The 23,760-nt window shown below is 39.4% G+C and overlaps 2 protein-coding genes across 2 annotated transcripts; one reads left to right on the top strand and one right to left on the bottom strand.

Annotated features, from left to right (window-relative positions):
* The first annotated feature begins 1,908 nt into the window (after positions 1 to 1,908).
* On the top strand, positions 1,909 to 13,734 carry sirt6 (sirtuin 6). The gene is made up of 8 exons (XM_083928674.1): positions 1,909 to 2,037; positions 4,262 to 4,389; positions 7,740 to 7,922; positions 10,718 to 10,777; positions 11,444 to 11,539; positions 11,637 to 11,717; positions 12,597 to 12,720; positions 12,846 to 13,734. Exons 1-8 carry the CDS (start codon positions 1,915 to 1,917, stop codon positions 13,152 to 13,154), a joined length of 1,104 nt encoding a protein of 367 aa, XP_083784800.1. The 5' UTR covers positions 1,909 to 1,914; the 3' UTR covers positions 13,155 to 13,734.
* Positions 13,735 to 20,515: 6,781 nt separating this feature from the next.
* On the bottom strand, positions 20,516 to 22,940 carry LOC310957917 (relaxin-3 receptor 1-like; the record flags this gene model as incomplete). The annotated part of the gene is made up of 3 exons (XM_083928667.1): positions 20,516 to 21,127; positions 21,523 to 21,966; positions 22,734 to 22,940. 3 exons carry the CDS (start codon positions 22,938 to 22,940, stop codon positions 20,516 to 20,518), a joined length of 1,263 nt encoding a protein of 420 aa, XP_083784793.1.
* Between the last annotated feature and the right edge of the window lie 820 nt (positions 22,941 to 23,760).

Genomic DNA, 23,760 nt, shown 5'->3' with positions numbered 1-23,760 from the left:
ATCCAGCAGAATAACGTTAATTTTGTGATATTTTATTAGAAATGAACAAAGGAAAAGAAGACATCCTACAGTCTGCTGGGAACAGTTATCTTTCACTTGTAGGTCTACATCAGTTCGGCAGTTTAGTTGGTTTCCCCACTTTGTTTACTGTTTTTTTTTTAATTGAAAAGGAATTAATTTACAATACCGTAGCATAAAAATCAACATACATACAAGGCACACTGGATAATAAGGATAACTTAATTTGTATTTAATAATACTAATAATGATAATATAGAACAAATGTAAGCGAATAGAAACAAATAAGTGAAAATAAATAATAGTGAATCTAAATAATTTTGCAGTTTTCCCACTTACACTAATGCTTTTTTAAAAAACTCTATTTGCGTATTTTCACAAATAAAATACAAACATAGTTGAACAATTTTGCATCGTACTTGAAAAAGAAAAGAGTGTATATAAGGCAGCCAATTCTCCTTTCAATAAACAATACAATTTTAAAGTATAATGACATAACATAAGAGTACTTAGAGACACAATAAAATAAAAAGGCATACAATGAAAAAATAAATTGAGCAAAAATAACTACAAACAAAGAAATTAAAAAGTGGGCTGTATTGTTACGTTTATTAATTTTTTTAAATCGTGTAATATATCAGAGGTATAAGTACATTTCTTATTATCAATAATTAGGATTGACTCGATTTTTAATTACTAAATTCAATTTGAAGGGAATAATAATGGGCCGAGATTTGGAGAATGTAGTTTTATGGATATAACATTTTTATTGTAGAATTAGTAAGTTGACGATTCATTGTATTGTTTGTTTTTTGTTTTCACAGCAGGCAATGACGTCTTCTGCTTCCAATTTAATTAAGTGACTGTACTGAATGTTAAAAAAAGCTCTCAACTTTCTTTTTTCCCAGAACACCAAAGTTACACTGTGCTCCAAGAGTCAATTCATAATAGTTTCTTCTCCAATCTTACAAAAAAAAAAAACCTTTGTTGTCCACATCTACAAACCTCGAAACAAATGTATTAGCGGGGTAAATATTCTGCACGATTAAATAATTCATTTTATATGGGACAACAAATTTATTTCATGTTTTTCCCCAATGAATATTAGAAAAATACGAATTCCAAACAATTTTTCGCCGTGCAGTGATTTCCCCTCTGCTGTAGAAGTAATTCCTTACATGTTTAGTATTTGTACACACTTAAGAGTACTTAGAGACACAATAAAATAAAAAGGCATACAATGAAAAAATAAATTAAGCAAAAATAACTACAAAGAAATTAAAAAGTGTGCTGTATTGTTACGTTTATTAATTTTTTTAAATCGTGTAATATATCAGAGGTATAAGTACATTTCTTATTATCAATAATTAGGATTGACTCGATTTTTAATGACTAAATTCAATTTTGAAGGGAATAATAATGGGCCGAGATTTGGAGAATGTAGTTTTATGGATATAACATTTTTATTGTAGAATTTGTAAGTTGGCGATTCACTGTATTGTGAATGTTAAATAAAGCTCTCAACTGTTTTTTTTCCAGAACACCAAAGTTACACTGATACTCCTAGAGTCAATTCATAATAGTTTCTTCTCCAATCTTACAAAAAAAAAATCACATTTGTTGTCCACATCTACAAACCTCGAAACAAATTTATTAGCGGGATAAATATTGTGCACGATAATATAATTCATTTTATATGGGACAACACATTTATTTCATGTTTTTCCCCAATGAATATTAGAAAAATACGAATTCCAAACAATGTTTCGCCGTGCAGTGATTCCTTACATGTTTATTATTGGTACACACTTTCCTGAATGCAGCACAGGTCGTCGCTCAGAGATGACGTCACTCATACAACAGTTAAAATACCGTCTGGGAGCTTCTTAAGCTTGTATGACACAGGAACAGCTTTATAAACAAACATACCGATATACGACACTAACAACGGTCATGTCTGTGAACTATGCTGCCGGCCTCTCACCGTACGCAGACAAAGGTGTTTGCGGACTTCCCGAGGTAAAAGATATAAAAGATATAGCGGAACTGTGTCACCAGTCGGACAGTTTTTGGCTAAATTATATCAAACTTTTGGTTTTACCCACGAATATAAATGATTGTGTAATGTTTTGAGCTAATTTAATGGTGTTATACTAAAGTCTAACTTATTATCTATGTAACCATATATGGTTTTACCAGCCTAATTTAGCTTTGTGTTTACAAGAGTGGTCAAAAGGATGCTAACACGGTCAATTAGCCGTGTGCTCCTCTCGGCCCTAGTCGGACACCACCGATCTCCTCGTCGTAAACACAGGGAGCTGCTGGTCGTCCACATTAACATCGCTGTTGTCAAAACATTCGGGACAACACTTCAGTCCTTCACAATAAAATCACATGCTTTAACATCTCCAAAATATACATTTAAGTGTTATCCATTTCCATTTTTAACGTAAACCACCACCTGAGCCGCTGAGCGTCGCACAAACGTTCTTACTGCTTTCTCTCATCATTTTATTTTACTAATTTTTACATGTAAATGTCCATGTACAAATATGAAACTTCACTTGTAGATTCCTAGAAGTGTGTTAATTAATTCTACTTTCACTTCGGTGGCGATCACCCAGTAAATGCACCACGAAAAGACCCGAAACTGCGGCAGACCAGTTCCGTCCGAATATGGCTAATACCAGCGAATTGCGTCCGACTTGTGATACATTCCCTATAATTACCCAATAACATCTGTTAGGTAGTTAGCTTAGCAAGCTAGCCCAAGATGATTGCTTCATGCTCCAGTCAAAGTTATGCATGTTATTTTTACTGTAGAAAAAGCACGGAAATGTAAGCTATTATCATGTTATTGGTCTTTGTTCAGAATGGTTCCATTCAGTTTTACATTGATTTTTAGATCATTAGCTAATGCACTGGTTCTCAATGGTGGTACTCAAACTCTCTCTGGTGGAACTTGAAATAATCTCCAAAATTAAAAAAAGGAACAAACAGGAAAACATTAATTACCAAAATAATATAATTCTAAGAAAATAGTTAAACTTTTAAGATCTGTGAAATGTAATTCAAAATAAGTTTAGCATTTCCTGTAATATTATTGTTTCAATATAAACCTGCTACGTGGTCACGTTCATGAGTTACGAGCTGATCTGTGATAGAAGAGAGTGAGCAGAGGTAAAATGATTGGTTTCAAAACACTGAAATGTCAGTTCTGATGCTACCTCGTCCTACAGTTTGGCTGTGGCTGAAGACAGTCAGCAATAAATCATCTTCTAATCAGGAATAAACCTTCCTGTCTGTAGCTGAATAGTGTCGGCCTATGCTGCTGTATTTTAACATTGGTCTTAGTGGTGGGACTTGAGAGACCCTGATATTTTCTGAGTTGGTACGTCATGTACAAAGTTTGAGAAACACTGAGCTAATGTGTAAACAGTGTTGTAGCTGGTCCAGGTACATTGAGATTTCATACTTGCATTGATAATTAGATCACACAAGATGCACAAACAATAGGCTAAAATGAAATTTTAGCAATCAGATGACGACATCACTGTTTACAAAGTCATATAGTGTTTCACATTATAAAACTATTAAAATAAGACTTAACTAGTAAAATGAGAAAGTAAAAAATAAATACAAATGGAAATAAAATCAAATAAAAAAGTCTTAAGAACACAAGATTACAAACATGAGATAAGCCATTTCAAACAAGTTAAGCAAAGGAGCAATACAATCAATATTTACGTATCAAGATACATTCATTCATTCATCTTCAACCGCTTGTCCCTATCGGGGTTGCGGGGGAGCTGGAGCCGATCCCAGCGCCGGGGTACACCCTGGACAGGACGCCAGCAGGGGCACATAGGGACAGACAGAGACAGACAACTGTTCAAACTCACACCTACGGGTAATTTAGAGTAATCAATTAACCTAACACATGCACGTCTTTGGACTGTGGGAGGAAGCCGGAGAAAACCCACACAGACACGGGGAGAACATGCAGAAGGGCCCCAGCCGGGATTCGAACTAGGTGCAGATCAATTACCCAACTTTAAAGACAAACGAGTTGCACACTCAAAGGTTATTCATGCAGTTAAAGCAAACATTTTCAGCAGACACAAAGGTTTCATGAGGGTTTTTGAAAAAGTATCGCAAAGCAAATACATTCTTCACGTTGTAGTAGCTTGTGTCTCGTATGTACCAGCTGTTTTTGAACCTGATGTTTCCTGTTTTGTGGCAGGTGTTTGACAGTCCTGAGGAGCTTAAGGTGAAGGTGGAGACCCTTGCTAAGTTCATAAAAGAATCTCAATACTTGGTTGTCCACTCGGGAGCTGGGATCAGCACCTCAGCAGGCATCCCCGACTTCAGGTGAGGCCCAAACAAAGTCACCACAGCTCTTTTTCTTTCTATGAGCCCTTTTCACATAAACACACATTGCTTTTCACTTTCAATCATGTTTTATGTTCTTGAACATGATGAGCAAGACACCACTGACTTTACACATTCATTCCAAAGTAAAGTTCAAGTTAACCATTAAAAAAAAAAAAGCTCCTTGTCACAGTAATGGATTGTGATGCCAACAGTGCTTTGTTTATGCATATGATGTCCCCAAGCCATTTATTTAATGTCATAATTGTTGGGACACTATGTTTGTAACAGTGCTCAGGTAAAAGTCTTTCACACTGGAAATGAAATGACAATAATATTCTTGTTCCATACATTTAACAGCCAATGTAAGTTTTGTACTGTCAGATAATCATCAGTTCACTGTTGTCGTCATCATTGTTTACACTTTAATAAGCCCACACTCAACTATTCACACTGGAGACGGGCTCTTCAATCCAAGTGAGCTTTGTGTAGAAAAGTTACAATGTGGTCACATTTCCTTTGGGTGGCATCAAAGTTGCATGTTATTGTAACGAGTACATTCTGAGCATCTTTGAACTCTTTCTCAGTCCAGTCATGAGTGATGGAAATCCTTCATGATGGGACTGAACAGAGTCTAAATCTGTTCATCATCTGTATAGTATGTGTTTAATATAAGTGAAACATGGCCTTTAGTTATAATGGTGGGCAGCTTATTATGCCTTCAGACCTCGGGTCTCAGGGAAAGAAGGATAATTTACTTCCATTGCTGGTAATAATCATAATAATAATAATAATCGTAATTGATTTAAGAGCTATCGCTCATCCTATATGGCCAGGTTTTCTAGTATACTTATCTTTCATAACGATTATGCTATTCCAGGCACACATAATGGCGATAGCAAAATGTCACCCTATGCACCTAAAATAATAGTTCTCCATACATTACCTTGACAACAAAGTATGTCTTCGCCTCTTTTGGAGGCTACTCACCACCACAAGCAAGTCCGAACTTCCCCAGATGTTGCCTTTATGTTTGTTGTCTTTATAATCTTTATTTTGTTTGTCAAAGAACACTTTTATACAAGACCAACTGCATCAATCGATCAATTACCATATAATTGTGTGTTGGTATGGAGAGAATATGACGACTTGATCCCTGCGAAAACCTATTGATTTTGTGATTATTTTATTGGTTGACCTGTTTTATCAGCATCCAAAATAACAGAAGTCAAAACAGCTTCAGGAAAAAAATACACTGCAAATATCAAAAGTTTTGAATTCAGTGTGACTAGAGTCATAGAGTTAGATGGGTTCAGTTCAGACAGAAAGAAGTTCAGTCTTTTATTTTATGTGCATTACCTTACATAGTTTTACTGTGAAAGCCAGTCTGTGCAAAATATATACAGAGTGTGGGTTTGATTGATTTCAAATGAAATGAATGTAGTAGCATCACACGCAGCTTATGTCTCAAACGATTCACTATAAAGTGTTTGTGTGAATCTAAAATCTCAGAGTTGTTCAACTGTCATGGTGGTGGGGAATCAACAGGGCTTTCCTAAAGTGCAGAGAATTGTAGATTATATGGAGCAGCCATGGTTGCTGTAAGAACTGAGGACAGAGTAAGAAACATCAGAAATTGTAAGGACAAGAGATAAAAAAGGACTCTTAACTGCATAGTGCCATTTCAGATGTTTGGCAGCCTTGGAAATATGGATAATGATAATGTAAATAACATAATGGAGATGTCTTTTATTCCAGCTTTGAATTGAAGCTTTCTATCTCTCCTCAGAACATATCTGCTTTTCCTAGCACTTCTTTGTACCCGATCTTAACTACATCGCCATTATGGTGTAGTTTTATATCACTTTGTGTCTAAACGGTTTAGCAAATAGATTATATAACATTGCAACTTTTGGGGATGTTTGTGGTAAACTACCAACTTTATGCCACTTTATCTAATACAAATACTGCTCTTTAGTAAGCTACTTAATCAGTTAATCCAGGCCAGAAATGATCATTTTGCCTTCCCCTGCTTTCTCTTGTAGTACCATTGTATGAGCAAGTGAGGGCGCTACTTGCTTGTTATTTGTCAAGTCCACCTTGAAAACAATAACCCCCATTAAAATGAATCCTTGATCATTCTATGTTCTTCCATTATAGTCCATTTCACAGTTGCAAACATAATCATTCAACATGTGTCCCAGTTTATTTCTTGTTGCAGTGTATGTGAACGACATCAGCTGACGGGAAGTTAACAAGGCTGTTGCCTAGCAATGGTGTTCCATTGAAAAAGTCCATAGTGCAAGACTTTCTTCTTGTCTTTTGATACTGTGCAAACACATATTTTGCTCTAATAGCTGAGCTGTGGTAAGATAGACATTTCCCATATATATCATATAAGCATGCCTGGAGATGTTCACTGTGGAGACATGACTAATATTTGATTTGTCTGCCTGTCAGTCAGTTAGAAGCGACCTTGTATAGCAGTATCATTAAAGCCAAGGTTTCTACGTACACATCAGGCCCACTAACACAAATGATACTCCCAATGCTACTGTGCACACACATGCAGAGTAAGACATTCATCTCCTACCAACTTGATATTATTTCCGACACCAAGACATGTGAATATACCAGCTTCACAGATGCTCTGTGGCTTTCATGTCCTGCAGCATTTTTCTCCCGGTGATGAGCATGTAACAAGTTGTGTGCATGCCTCTCTGCTGATATGTCTTTGAACTAGTCTTGGCTAAGGGGGCAGTGAGTCATATTGGTGTTGAGAGATGAGGCTGTTTGAAGATTCACAGGATGTGTTCCCTCATCTGATGCATTAAAATAGGTTATGTATTCCAAAATAACTTGGCAACTGCCAGGGTTTTAGACAGCACCAATACTGAACCCCTGGGTCATCCCTCCTTCACACCTTACACCTAAAACAAAAGCATGAATTGGACAGATCAGATCAAGCAAGAGATTTTATACAGTTTAGTCTGAAAATTCTCTGCATGCAGTTAGATGGATGTCTGTTAAATATGTAATTACTCCTATTTTCTTTCTAGCGGGAGAATCTTTGTACAGGGTTTTTTTAATGGTCTTTCACACTCCCAGGGCTCAGGCGGGCAGCTCTTGACAGCACATTGTCGATTTGGTACACAAACTTTTGCAGAACTCCTTTGCTGAACACCGCCTATGAATACATACCCACATCCTGTCCACCCACCACATTACAGCCTGTCCAGTTCTGATTTTAACTAGATGAAACAATCCACTGCTTAATATCAGGGGATTCTTTTCATCTAGTCCTAAAACTTAACTGTCAGTCATCTCTTCATCACTATATTCTCTTTCAGGGGTCCGAAGGGTGTATGGACGTTAGAGGAAAAGGGGGAGTCACCTCACTTTGACACCACATTTGAAGATGCCCGACCCAGCTTGACTCACATGGCCCTCCTGGGACTGCAGAGGGCCGGCTACCTCAAGTATCTCATCAGCCAGAATGTGGACGGCCTACATGTCCGATCCGGCTTCCCCAGGTAACTCTTCCCTGTCTCCTGTCTTGATGAAGCTTTTTATATGCCGAGTTGCTAACTCAAATCGTAGTTGTTGCACAGAGCAATACATTAAGCCGTTGATACAACACGGTAGGGCTGTGCCGTGGAAACTAAAAAATCTGTTCTCGTCTTCTGCAGATGAAACTTGGTACTCAATACTTAAAAACGCAATTTTCAAGCAGTCTCTGCTCCTACAGTACTTTGAAATAACACACGCTAACTGTGGCCAAAAAACAAGATACACATGATTCCAGAGAGTAAGAGTTCATTTCAACTTTTCTTTGGTCATCAATACTCTCCTATTATATTTCGCCCACCAGCTGTGCCTCCCAATTATGCTTGTTCTGGGAAGATGCATCCTTAATTTCTCTGAACACTCATGCAAGAAGAGAGGCCTTAACCTCACTTCCAGACTAAACTCTTTTATAATGAGCTAACTTGTATTAAGTTTCACGACAACCTAAAACGTTATTAATTTCACGGTGCATAAATATGACACTTTTTATATCAGCACACATTTGATTATAGCTGGAATGTTCCGCACTGGCTGCATCTAACAATTATTTTCATAATTGATTAATCAGCTGGTCATGTCAATTAATTTCAGTTTAAGCTGCAGGTAAAAAGCAAAAAAAGCCAGGATTTGAAGCGAAATGAGACCTCTACTTGCAGCTCCCCTCAAGTTAATGAAAAAATGTTAGTTTTTTTTAACAACTACGCCACAATTAACTGCCGACCTCAGGTTTAATCTATTAATCATTTGATTTATGAAACTTTACATTACAATTTGTTAGAACACAATTTTGTCATCACGTTTGGTTTTTGTCAGACCCACAGTCCAGAATACAAATATACTTTCTTGACTATGTTTAGACAAGGAAAAGCAGCATTTATATATATTTTTGACATGCCAAAACCAAATTTTTGCATTTGTGTTTCAAATTAATTAAGATTCTTTCTTTAGCTACTAAATGCTCTATTATTTACACCAGCTCTGCTAATTTTGAGCCGTTTGGTGCTGGTCAGGTGCCATATAGTTTGTTTATAAGTGCTTTTTTTCTGAAATCAGCTGCTACTGGAAATGAGGTTTGAGAGCGGTGAGAGTGAGCAGCATTGAGGAACTGCAAAGTGGGGGGATAATTCTCTGTGGGTTTGTCACTAGCAGTGACCACTTCTCCATCACATGTAGATAGTTGACCTGTTGTTAGTATCAACATAGTCTTTAGTGCAGCTTTAAAGATGTGTCATCTTATCAAATACTGCCAAGGTACAAAATAAGCATTATCCATTAGCCAAATGGCTGGTAGATTTGTTTTACTCGACAGCCATAAAGCAATTGGAATAAATTGAGTTTCCGATTAAAATCGGATCATTCACCAGCCTCTTGGCATAATTGTGCTGAATAATGTATAACTGCTGCAAATGAACTCATTTTCACAAAATGATCCAAGTCTAGATGGAAATGTTCCCCATATGTTAATATTTGATTACATCGCTGTGCTGTGCAGAAAGATTTGTAGTTGAAGCAGAGTGAGTGAAGAGCATAGGGAATGAATAAGTGACAATTGGTTGTGAGGTATTTTTTTATCCGAGAAAACATAAACTTGCAGAAAACGCAGGGAATTACTTATTTTGGAGGAAACAACCACATTATAGTCAGTTTTTTTTCGTATTCATTTCTAGTATACAAACCCAAATATACACATCATAGTTTCACGCCAGTGTTACATGTTGTGTGACCCGTGTTTTTTAAATATGAAGCTGCTGCTCTGTGATAACAACTGAAACAGCACCAGAAATGAAGCCCTAAAAATACTGCTCAAATGACTGCTTCAGATATTGTTCAATGTTTGGTCTGAGGATGGATAATCCAAACATATTGGACTATCTCACGGCCAAGAATCCAATTTTTCATTCAGCACATAAACCCAGCCTTTACACGTATCGCATGACTTCCCTGGAAGCCGTTCGTTCCTCTACACTCCATCAGTCAGGTTTTTTTAGACGAGGCCAGACAGTAAAATGGTAGTTCTCTGGAGGAAATCAAACTGGTAAAGTGAACCCGGTGGCACTAACCTGTCGGGATGCAGAAAATAATATGGATCAGAATATTTATTAAAGAGGGACTGGGAAAGGCTGTATTGAATATTCCTGACATTAAAGATGTACTCCGTAAGATTTTTCATCTATTTAATTGTCTTTTAAGTTACTATCTATCAAAGAGTGAGTTAAAGCAATGGTGACTGATCATTTGACCCACTAATGAAAGCACTTCTTCTTGCCTTTTTTGGCTAGTATTACAATATCCGTGTCTGTGACGCGGCCGTTTTAGTGACGCTGCAGACAGCACTTGGTCCGCCTGCCCAGATCGTCACTGATGCTTATGCTGTTTCATTGTCAAAGAAAATCAGGAACTCCCAACTCCTGAGTCAGGCTTGTAGTAAGTGCAGAAGTGTAATAGGAACATGTGTGTGAGTGTATGCATGTAAGAGCATAACATATAGGGGACAGACGGGAGGTAGAGAGATGAATTTGTTTCAATAAAGTTTACAAAAGAGACAAAAAAAATGTCAAAACACATCGGGAACGTGAAGGTGACAAGATGGAGGGCTCCAAAAGAACAGGTTCGCCTGCAATTACATCTTACTGTGAAAGAGGCTGCAAGAAGCACGTTATCTAATTTAATTTTAAGTTTAACTTTGGAGACAATTATCTCAGTGAATATTATCTTTGTAATCTTTCTGTCTTTGTGGATTCTCTCCCTCTTGCTCAATCAGGGATTTATTATCAGAGCTCCATGGAAACATGTTTGTGGAGGAGTGTGAGAAGTGTGGCAGGTATGTACACACACACACACACACACACCTCTAACACTCACACTTTTGATCTAGAATCTTGCAACACAATATATAAAGCATTCAGACAGGAGAATCCACCCCGCCTTGTGTCAAAGGCAAAACATTCTGGTGCAATTGTAAGTCAAGTGTTTTCTCTGCACATTTAACTCCACCTGTGGGTCATATTTGTTGCCGACCAGCTGCATCACATTTTTCAAATGGAAACTTCTAGCAGGATAATGCATCCTTTCACAGAGCGCTTGTTATCTCAAAAGAATACCAGGAACATGACAATGACTTCATTTAACTTCAGTGACCTGCACAGTCTTCTTTGTCCAAGAAGATTACCTTTGGGAGAAAGGAGAACAGAGGCATAAATGTATTTTTGCAGTAGCTACATGATGCCGTTGACTCCCTAGTATTCAGAACACGTATGACACGTTGAGTCCACGTCTTGAAGAAAATTACCTGGAGTTAACTCCAAGTCGTCTGGTCTATCTAATAAGAGGGCTGCTGAGTCTGTATTGTAATGATTTTGTGTATGAATTGATATGTACAAGATTTTGGTTTGGTGTTTCTAAGCATCTATTTTTTCCTTAACTGTAGCTTAACTAAAGCTGATGTGGTTGGACAGAGACATGAGCTGTATGAGTCTTTGTTTTTCAGGCAGTATGTCAGAGAAAAAGTGATCGGTGTAATGGGACTGAAGCCGACAGGACGTTACTGTGATGTGGTACGATCCAGGGGACTCAGAGCCTGCAGGTAATGCATTACTTTCACTGCATTTTGTAAAAAAAAAAAGGAAAAATGTACCATAATCCATTGATTGGTATGACTGTGTATTATATCACTAAAACAGAGGAAAGCTGATAAGCACCATACTGGACTGGGAGGATGCTCTTCCTGACAGAGACCTGAACAAAGCAGAAGATGCCAGCAGGTGAGACAGACACAATTGCAGCAAAATTTGTGCTTCTGGTTTCCTTTAACATCCCTGCTTAATCTTCTGCTAAATAGCACAATCCACAGTTCAAACATTTTATGTGAACTGAAGTGTGAAATAGTGTGTTGGATCTATTTGTTTCAGCTTTCTGTGTAGATTTACCGTCAGTGTCTTGACATGCAAATGTATCACTGCTTTGATGTTACCCTTTGCCTCCCATGTGTCAATGTTTCCACTCAGTCCTTCGGCCACAAAAAAAGCTTTAATTTGTGTCTACAAAACAGCAGGTTTTGCACATACTCGAACAACTGAGGTAACGTTTATTTGACATATCACAGTGGCCATGGCTTTGTGTTGCTGAAAGCAGGAGATTACAGTTTCTACCCAGCAATCTCTAAAAAAAAAAAACCATCAGGTCATTTTGCAACAACAACGCTGTTCTGAAGGGATTTCCAGGAACCCCAAATGGTTTTCAACCATCTGGATGAATTCATATTTCATCTTTTGAAAGATATACATTTTTCCTGAGCCGAAAGATATTTTTTTTGATTGCATCCCTAGATACATGCCATATCAGGCTAACTGGATTGGAAATCCGGTTCCTTCATAAATGCCTTCAGAACAGCCGTAAGTGTTTTTAAACAATCTCTTGGGTTCTCTTGGGCCAAGTCATTATTTTTCTGAGAAACGGATACTAATGTAAGTGCTGTGGCTCAAATGCAATGGCAATACACAAGAGGCACAAACTGGGACAAAATGTTAACGTACTTTGATTGGAGACTCTTCTTAACGCACAACAATTAATCCCCCTTAATAACAGGAAAATGAGAAGAATGTGTGTGATTATATTGATATTTCTCTACTGTGTGCACCCAGACAAGCAGACCTGGCACTGACCCTCGGGACCTCCCTGCAGATCAAACCCAGTGGAGACCTTCCACTTCTCACAAAGCGCAAAGGAGGGAAACTAGCCATTGTTAACCTGCAGGCAACAAAACACGTGAGTCTCATTCATGCACCACCATCTGACACACACGTGGAAACATGAAATGGCACTGTCAAAAGAATAAAAGAAAAAATCATCCTCATTTTCACCATTCACAACTGTAATTTTCTGTCTTGTAGGACAAGCATGCACACCTGCGTATACATAGTTACGTGGACGAGGTCATGAAGCAGCTGATGGAGCTGCTGGGGTTGGACATCCCAAAGTGGGAGGGTCCGACTGTCTGCGAGAGCTCCAAAACCACCTCTGAATGCACCGCTGATGTCAAACCACTACGTGCAGTCACAACAAAGAAAAAGGTCCTGATCAAGAAGGAGAGGAAAAGAGACACAACGGCACTAACAGATGATGGGAGTGTTAAGGAGGAGACAGTCTCAGTAAAGAGGGAGAGAGCGGACTCCCCAGTGGAGATGAAGGAAGAGAAATAGCCTCAGGTTTTTTTTTTCTTCTCACCAACCCAACCGGACCCGTCCAGAAATAAACTTACAACTGAGAGTGCTTGGTTTGGACAGAGGTTTTTCTCATCTTACACCCTCTGGAGCAAAGACTCTTCTAGTACCGTAGTCTTTTTGACCCATATTTCTTACACCACAATTAGCAGCAAGGTCCCAAAGGCCCAAAAGTTGACTCCTTATAAAGCAAAATTAACAGTGATTGATTCCAGGATGGACATATCACGACATTAGGTGGATGTTTGTTTGGAAATGTTAAATGTTTTTTAATTTTTGGTCAGACCACATACCTAAAAAGTACATATACCAATTTACGACCTGCGTATAAATGTGCCTCCTGCTATAGAAAATAAAGGTAAGGAGGAAATTGCGTCTTATATCCAAACTTTTTTAAATACATTTTTAACACACAAAAATAAAGATAAATAAGGCTTGTAAGGCTGTGGCATCTTATTAAAAGCTTTATTTATAACCATGTGCTCCAGATCTCATTCCTCCAGATAGAGCCTTAAAAGACGAGTTATCAAGTCAGCAGCTCCAAGTCTGATTGACTCGTAGCCTCATCTCAATCATTAAAAAAGCATATTTTCCAAAATTGTCAAAGTATTTCTGTCGTTGTGGAAAATATTTAATTTCCTCTGGCGAGACGTATAATTGCACCTGCTTTTGTACATAAATGGTAAATGGACCATTATCATACAGTACGTTTCTAGGAAATTGTTTTTATCTCAGGAAAAAAAAGTGAGAAAAGTCTCTTAACTGTTTTTTTTTTTTTTATGAATAAATGTTTTGGCAATAAACACATTCAGTTTCTCATGGTACCTCCTGTGTATATGTTTTGTACATTGCGTCCTGTCAAACAGCCGTGGCCTAGTTGCAAAAGAGACAGAGACAGGATGCATTTTTTAATTCAGTGTTGAAGATGTAATTATTTTTTCTGTTGCATTAAACCTTATTGACATTTCTAAGGAAACACACCTACACACTTTGGTCACTATGTAAGTATGTTGTTGTGCATCACTGCATTGTGACTGGACACTATGACCAAACCTATGACCACTAAAGAGCGGCCTCATGTTGGTCAATTTATCCAAAAACATATTAAACAAACATGATAGATTGTTGTTTTTTTAAAGAAAAAACTTTCATAACAGATGCTGCATCTGCCTAAAGGGCCACAAGTGTTTCAGAATCAGAAATACTTTAATAATCCCAGGGGGAAATTGTTTGTTGAAGATTACGGCAGTAAACATGTGGATAAGTGTCTGAGGCTGAATAGGCATCAGTCCATTAACGCACTCTCATCTCTCCAGGTGTATACATAACAGATATATAACAAGTCCAACTGGCTGAAAATATACAGTTTTTATTTACATTATTATTGTCGCTGTCTGTCTGTTTGTAGTGTGCTCCATCGAGCTAATGAGATAAATGTTCTCACTGCGCTTTGAATGTACTCTGGACCCCTTTTTTTATTATTTTGTGCCGCTGTACCTAAGGTTAGTTGGTGTAATGATATATACAACTGTATACTGTACTAAGGTCTCCAGTGATTTGCAACCTTTTTGGCTTGTGTGACCTCTTAAAATGAATTAAATGAGCCCCCTTATAATAGGTTATGGACACAAGCTGTCAGACGTTTAATCAAGGCTTTGTAACAAGCCTGAAGATATGAAAGAATCCAGTCACTAAATGACTATAATAGCAAAACTTGGAGGGAAAAAAAACATAAACTTAAGTTAATGCAGCACACTGACCGTTGAAGTCGAGGCTACAGGCACACATTAGATCAACAGTTCAGCCTGGTAATGATGCAGTGGTGTTGGGGAAAACCTCATTCTTGGCACACGTTAGACCGTGTTTCGAACGGATCCAGTAAAGGGCTGCTGTGGCGGCAGGTTTTCATTCCAACCAAGCAAGAACACACCTGACTAGACTTATTCAACCAACTGAATTGCCTACACCCAGTTGGATTTGTTGGATCAGGTGTGTTCTTGCTTGGTTGTGAAAACCTGCAGCCACAGCGGCCCTTTACTGGATTAGTTTGAGACACCTGCATTAGACCCTTTAAAACCAACTGAGCATGGTTTAAATGCCACAGCCTACCTGAGTATTGTTGCTGACCATGTTCATTGTTGTAAGGTAACAGTGTACCCATCTTCTAAGGGATACTTCCAGCATGACAGCGTGTCTTGTCTCTAAGCATGCTTCATCTCAACATGGCAAGGAGTTCACGGCCTTCACAGCCACAGTTTGGGATGTGGAGAGACAGGAGATTCCACAGGAGATATACATCTGTTTAAACTGAATCAGTTGAAATGACAGGGATTGGATTATGAAGCATACCGTCTCCCTGTGAAAGGTCTAACAGATGACAGTGCAGCTCAGAGCCATATACCCCAAGGAGTTGTGTAACATTCAGAGACAGAGAAGTGAGGAGGCACAGAACTGAAGAACAGCATAAAATGATTTCTGAAGTGTTCGTGTTCACAGGCTCCATCATTAGAAATCGAAAGCTATATAAAGCACAAGACAGAATCTTCTAACAGCTGCTCATCCCCCTAAACTCAATAAGCAGGACCTTGGTCAGAGACTCTACATCTGAGCCCTGTTGGCTGTGATCTCCCTGGAAGGACAACAGTCAGAGCAACACTTCACAAGTCTGTGCTACATGGCAGAATGGACATAAGGAGTCAGTGACAGCATGCCTGGGGTTGCCACAAAGGCAGTAGAAAACTCTGCATCAAAGATTTCTTTTTGTCAGCATCCTCCCCTGATGTAATTCAAAGTGCTTCTCTGGAGGAAAGCAGGCACAGCTCATTAACCATTTAATATGAAGCCTGCAGCTTTGTGCTACATGAGCATTTCACTGGCAGTCAGGGCTGTAATACTTTAGTCCGATCTCAGTCTCCTGTCTGGTCTCGAGACTTTTAAAGTCTTGCACTTGTCCGGGTCTTGTGCCTTGTTTGACTCTGAATTGTCTTAAACTGGGACTGGTCAAGTTGTTCTTGGCTGCTGATTCAAGATCAGTTGTACAGAATGTTGCCTCCATTGATTAGTTTGATGTTAGAAGAGAGATCAATCTTCTTTATAGATCCATCCTGACTCCTTAATCGCTATATTAGCATTGAAAAAACATTATTTACTGTTAAGGTCTTGAACAGGACTTGATAGCTCTGCTGGCAGCTCCTAGGAGAGTGAATGCATCTGCTGCAGTGCGTGGAGTGACATTAAGATGGCTGTTTACAGTCTAATTAAAAATGCTCTATTCAGTACACTCAGGCACGTCCCTAAGGAAGAAAGTAATCATTGGCATTATTTATCAAATTTGATAAAGATGAGAGGAAGAGTCTAAAGAAAGACGGCTGATTAAAATACATTTAAACCTGAAAGTTATTCATTTTGACTCATCTCGATATTGAAAGCACATGATTTCCCCTTCAAAGATTTCACTTTTCTCAACAAAGCTCCTGATAACTTCCCATTGAGTCATCCATCCATATGTCTCTAAGATATCAATCTTTTGTTATCTTTGTCCAGTGTTAATTTCACTGAATTGACCCTTAATTCTCCATGGGGATTAAGAAAGTGCCCTGTCCTGTCCTCCTTGATGAGTCTCACAAACCAGAAAACCAAGGCTCCAAGTTCAAACTCACAAGAAATTGGTATCAGACAGAGGCAGCAGCCGATTCATTTATATTTTACAGCAAACTTTATGAACTACTGTGGAATTGGAGTGTATAAAGTAGGAACACAATGTTCAAAAACTCAAATTCTAGTTGGTCATTGTGCAAAAAAAGAAAATGTATCTGCTGTCCTTTCCCGTAAATGCAAATCTAAAATGTTCACAAAGACTCTAAATTGAGCTGTTACTGCTAAGTAGAGCAGATTTCCTTGCAGCTGCTCTCGTCTTGATCGACTTATATATTACAATTGGCACTGGACAGTTAAGGTTGGGTGAATCTTTTCATCCTCATATGGGTAATAATTTAACGACAATGTCACTCATTCCGGAAAATTATCTTACGAACATTTTGGCCGACTTGAAAGAGGAACATGAAGGTGTCTGTTTTCTTTGAAGACACCATCCATCCGTCCATCATCTCCCACCGCTTGTCCCTGATGGGGTCGCGTGGGCGTGAGGCACAGTTGAGCTTTCAACCACATCTCATATGTGCAGTTACATGAACTCTCCTTCTGATTGTCTTGCTGCTTGTTCGTGTAAATAATGGGCAGTCGAGGTTCTTAACAGCCGTATGAGCTATTAACACCTGACCTGAATCCACAGTTTCTCTCCGGGATGAAAAATGTCTACAATTCCCTGCACAAAATAAAAAAACGGCTCCTTTTTTGTTAGATTAAGAATAGATTTCTCTTCAGTGGTAGCATTCGTACGGTTTTTCCGAACAGCTTTGTTTCCTGAGATATAAAGATGTCTCATCTCTTTACTGCCTGTGCTTGACATATCGGCTTCGAGTGTGATTGACTTTGACCCATTTTTATGCCTATTTATACAAGGCAAGAGAATGTCTTCGACCGTATCACAGTCATGATGTCATTCAGTACAACAGCACGCCATCTTGTTTGATATTGCTCAAGTATAAATCATTCATGCTCATCATGGCTGTCTCCTCTTGGAAAATAAACTGAGCCTGTAATTGCTTTGAACCAGTGATCTATACCAGCCATACATGGACTTATAGGGATGATAAGTGCTTTTTTCAGTGGACTGTCTGTACTTGAAGATGAATCGCTGGGTTATTTATAAGTTTGGGATCCTTGTACCTGTCGCATGTCATTTGTTTTCTGTTTTCTGCACTGTCCATTGTGTATAGCCTGATGAGAAAACCATAGTGAGGCGAGTTCAAGGGAACAAATCGGACGCAACAATAAAGGAAGTGAGCGACAGAATACTTTCTTTTGATAACACAGCAAAGTGTTGGGAAGCAATCAATCAAACGAGAACTGGCACAAATGCTTGTTCTGAAATCACACTTTTTACTGTTTTCCATTCATAGCTCGAAGAGGTCGGTTCCCTTGATGACTGCTGGCATTTTTCTAGCAGCATGACTGCCTATCACTCAGAGATATGCATCTGACTGGAGAAGTAATTACTACCAGAATGGCACACAATGGAGGAACTGTGGTGGAGTGTTTGTGCGTGTGTTTGTGTGGTATTTTGTCAGCTCAAGGTGATTATCTGTGTGGGTTCAGACTTTAAAGGTTGCTAAAGGGCAAAAATGTAGGGCATCTTTTGTGCAGTTGACTCATTTTCCTCATCTCCGCAGTTTTGTGGCTTTCATGACTGCAGACAAGATTAACTTCCCAGAGACGTCTCTGAACTCTTTGTCCTCTCGTTTTATTTAATGTCACATTACATACATGTAATCACGAAATAATTCACAGGGTACAGCAAGATGTGACAATGGATGACAGTTTCATGCTACTGTAGTGTCCTGACTGTGTTAGCAACAATCAAACAAATACATATTAACCGCATCCTAATGAAAATGTAACAATCTTACAGACCTCAGGATTGCCTGTGAAGGTGTTTGAGGTGCCAAGTATAAAATGCACTTTACAAGTTGAACTAATCCAACAGCACATAATATTTAGCGTGACGAAGCAGAAGAAGAAATCAGAAATCAGCCCACAGTTTAATTTAGAGCTGGCTAATTCGTGGTTTGATCATTTTCAAGAACATACTTGTCACCAAGGAGATTACTTCCAAAGTTCAAAGTTTCACAAAAAGTGCTTAATGAAACTGAAACGTAGCTGTTCAGGTTTGTCTGCAAAAGGTGAGGATACTCATGTGTGTGTCATCCTAGTTTGAGGGCTGAAATGCATTTTGGGGGAGATGTCAAACAGGAATGAGATTTAAAAATGGCACCAAAGAAAATATGGCACACAAAGTTAAGTTTTAAAGGAAAAGCTTCACATTTTGGGAAATCCACATTTGCACTTTCTTGAGTCTAGAATACCTATTGTACCTTAAATATAAATATATAGACTGTTAGCTGTAAACAGGGAGATACAGTTATTAAGCTTTGTCCAAAGATAATAGGTCCACTACAAGCAACTCACTAATTATGTTGTATTAATCGTTTTTTAAATCTGTTCGAAAAATCAATCTGTTGGCAGACCTAGCCTGGGACCTCCCAGTTCATTTTCGATTCCCAAGGGGCGTTCTCAACAGTGCAGACCACAATGCCTCTGGACACAATTAGATAGACCTTCAACCAAGCGAAGAAACAAAAAGTGACATTCAACCAAACGGAGCATGGTAGCGCTGATTGAAACATGCAAGTTGGGGCGGAGTGTGGTCCGTTTTCAAATTACAGCTATACAGTACACTAAAATGTATTCCTGAAAACATTTGAGACAAAAAAATAGGCAATACAGTAACAGAATCATGGCTCATTGCATCAGTGAGGCCTAGTTTTACAGTTTGATCTGAGTTTCGTGAGCCTGTAGCACAGCGATTGACGCAGAATGTCCGTTACATTTAGTAACTATACAGCATGGCGCTCCTCTGTCTCCCCACATGAGATAAACAGTAGGTATTGGTCCACACTGGGCCACGCCGGCTTCAAATCTTTCTGAAGGGGATCTCCACCCGGACGCATGTGCCAGAGCAAATAAAAAATGAGCTTGTAGATTCATCTGGTTTCCAGGCTACAGCAGACCGTTACAGAGCCAAGAAATAGTTCCACACATGAAATGGATTTGTCATTCTTTTCACTTTGGTTTCTATACGGATTAACCAAACGATATACGTTATATTCACATTACTATAAATATTATTATAATTACTGTTAGGCTTTGCTTGCATCTCTGGAAGTGTGTCTGTCTGTCTCTCTCTGTCCATCTGTGTGTCTTTTCTCTCTTTCTCTCTCCTTTTCTTCCTCCCCAACCGGTCAAGACAGATGTCCGTCCTCCACAGAGCTGGGTCTGTCCGACGTTCCTGCCTGTTATAGGGAAGGTTTTCGTTACCACCGTACTCTACGGGGGAATTGTTGGGTCTCTGTAAATCATAAATAAGTCATTGAGTGTGGTCTTTACCTACTCTGTAAAGTGTCCTGAGATAACTTTTGTTATGATTCGACACTATAAATAAAATTGAATTGAATTGAATTGTTTATTAGTGAGCTTAACGACCCTTTGATGAAGCTAGGCTAGCTGTTTCCCCCTGTTTCAAGTCTTTTGTGCTAAACTAAGCTAAGCTAACCTAGCTTCATATTTAGCGTACAAACATGAGGGTGGTATTAATCTCCTTGTGTCACACTCACCAACATTATATATACAAAATGTCAAACCTTTCCCTTTTATAGAGTAAATTACATATCAATGTCTTTGTGTATCATAGCCAGGCGGGGCGGAGCTTCCTCCACTCTCCTACCTCTCAGAGCCTGAGTGAGACCATTTTGGATGGAGTGAGACACTCTCAGCAAGAGCTCCTTCAGTCCAGCTCTGTACTCTTGTCGGATCAGGCAGTAGAGCACCGGGTTGAGACAGCTGTTCGCATGAGCTAAGCACACAGTCAGGGGGAAGGCGTAGGCCTGGGCATTGTAGAAGGCTTTACTGAAGGGCACCAAGTCAAATTTGATCAGCACCCCCCACAGGGTGAGAGCCTGGTTGGGCAGCCAGCAGATGAAGAAAGATAGAACTACAATGGTGACGGAGCGGGTGACTTTGGAGCGGCGGCGGTGGCGTCCTTTCTCACACTCTGACCTCTCTGTGACAGTCCCACTGACCATGCTGCCTACAGTGCGCCGGCTTAGGATGAACCTCAGGAGGAGGAGGTAGCACACAGAGATGACGATCAAGGGAAATACAAATCCCAGGAGGACTTTCTGGGTCTGATAGAGCCCAAGCAGGACTTGAGGATCCCAGTGGCCTGAATCAGAGTCAGAGAAGCGCACTAAGCACAGCTCGTCATCTGTAGACACCTGCAAACACAAGCAACAGAGGTTTCAAAACAAAGATAGAAACAGAAAGCATGCACCGTACTGGTAGAGAAACAGCACCAGTAAGGACTGTAAAGAGTGGTTTGTTTGGCTGAACATAGGCAGTTGCCTACCCTGGCTTAAGGTCATTTGCACTAGACATTTGCAAGAATAAGGCAAAGAGTATCATTAAAGATCCCAAACAATCGGGTTGCAGCCTTTTCTCCCTGTTGAGGTTGGCAAGAAGCTACTGAATACACAAGGCCAGCACTGAGGCATACATATATATTTAATATTTTATATTTATCTTATTTAATGCACAGATTTAGTGGTATTTTATATGATTTCATGTGACAAACAAATTACTTGAAATCCGGGTCAGTCTGAATTTAACAAACCTGGACTGTAGTGGAATAGAAAGCATGAGGCAGTGTAGCCACCAGTGACACCACCCAAATGGTTAAACTGGCCCATTTGGCACGAGCATAGGAGCTCCTAGGGCTGCCCATCTTCAGAGAGGTAACCAGGGAGTGGTAGCGGGTCACGCTCATGGCGGTGAGGAACAAGACGCTGGCGTACATGTTCAGGGTGGTGACCGAGCTCACGATCTTGCACATGATCCGACCAAAGGGCCAGCGGAAGTCCAGCACCGTGTCCACGGCCCAGAAGGGCAGGGTGAGGACAAACTGGAGGTCTGTCAGTGCCAGGCTCATCACGAAGCAGTCAATGGAAGAGTGGTGGTGGCCCCGCCGGCGGGAATGGAGCAGGAAGAGTGCCAGGAAGTTACCCACAAGCCCCAGGACACACACCACCAGATAGACCAGGGCAATGACAATCCGTACCTGTTGAACACATACAATCATTTTTATCTTGGCACTTTGGACCTGAATGGTTGCAAATGTTGCTAACAAGGAAATAAAAGTTTAAATACAACATGCATCCTTTCCTTCAGCATTTTTTTTTTTTTTTTTGCAAAAAAGAAAGAAGAAACTTTATCCATCTTGATTTGTAAGAAAGGTAAATCCTTAACCACAATGGAGTTGTAACACATTACAAATAACCGGGAATACATAATAACATTTCAAAAAATAGATGACTTTATCTGATTTTTGTTGAAAACATGTTTGCAATTATATGTACCATTGCCAATTATTACTCTTTTATATTTGTATTGGGTCTTTTAATGAATTGTGCCAATATCATGCTTTGTAATGGTAATTTGATTTGTCCCATTCTAAAGTAAGTTACTCCTGTTGCTTATTTATGGGAAATGTAGTTTGTATTCCTTTTACTTACATTGAAAATGGAACATAGATGATTTGTAATTCAAAATCATCGATGTGATTTTAAAAAAAAAAGCAAAAACATGAAAGCTGACACTGACACTAAAGCAACAGGACCCCATATGTTAAAGAATATACACAGTAGTGCTACACCTGTAGATTATTTGCACTAAAAATGTTTTGAGGTGTTTAAAGAGAAAAAATATTTATTAGTATGGTCGTGCTATATTTTAAATGTTTGATTTTGATGTAGCAGAAACATTTTTTTGTTTTACTGACTACATTACATTTCCAAGTAATCGGACTCGACCCAGTCCATAACTTACTGCCAGGTTTGCACTGTCTGCGTGCAGATCCAGAGAGGATTCCTTGGAGAGGATGTGGAGCCAGCAGTTCAGTGACAGGTTCAAAGTTGCGAGGTTGTTGGCAGCTCCCGTGGGGCTCACAAGTTTGGAGATTTCGCGTTCATCCTCTTCTCCTCCGCACACGCTGAGAGCGGCCAGGGCTCCGGAGGCGCTGCTGTTGCTCTGCATGACTCTGCAGAGGAAAAGGCTTCTTTGTTTTAAAAACAACAAGTTATTGCAGGTTTCCTCTCCTCTTTCCAGCTAACTTCCAGAGTACGCGGGGCTGGATAAATAAATCCCCATCGTTCTCGCTGTGTTTGGTTCGAAATCTCAGAGTTTCATGATTTCTCCAAGTTTCTAAACTTACTCGTATTTAATAGGCGCTGAAAAGTTTACACATGAAATATAAACGCTGAATAATCCGTGTCAACTACTTTGGAGCGTTCAGGCTGAGGTCTGTCGTGATGCAGCTGTATCTTCTGTCAGTGATGACAGCATCCCGAGGCTTATATACTCGCTGAGGCTCTCCAATGGCGCACTGCGCGCACATGGAGGCTTCGGTATACTGTTTAGCCTATTGCCTCGCTCCAATGGCGCACTGCGCGCACATGGAGGCTTCGGTATACCGTTTAGCCTATTGCCTCGCTTTATGACAGCAGATACTGGGCAGCAATGACGCTCCACTAACTACAATTCTGGTTTTAACTCAGATTAAGCCAGTTCTCTGCTCTGTTATCATTCTGATGATTCATGGATAAACTAAGAGGGAAAGGCATGTGTGTTGTGTGGTAGGGGAAATAATTCAGCAGTCTGACACACTGCAAAATAATCAATAATAAGTTTCTTGAATTGTCTCTGCTGTTATGTGCATAGATTGTTGGCTTTTTTTTTTTTTTTTAAAGATGGCTCAGAAAAAAATCAAGGCATGTTCCTTCTTTCTTTAGTATTTGGCATAGTTATTGTTTCCCCTTTTTGCTGGAGTCAGCTTTTCCCCCTCTCTGATGTGATG

This window comes from Echiichthys vipera, assembly GCF_963691815.1.
Source record: "Echiichthys vipera genome assembly, chromosome: 15".
In the NCBI taxonomy this organism is placed as follows: Eukaryota; Metazoa; Chordata; class Actinopteri; order Perciformes; family Trachinidae; genus Echiichthys; species Echiichthys vipera.
This window is presented reverse-complemented; position numbering and strand designations above follow the sequence as displayed.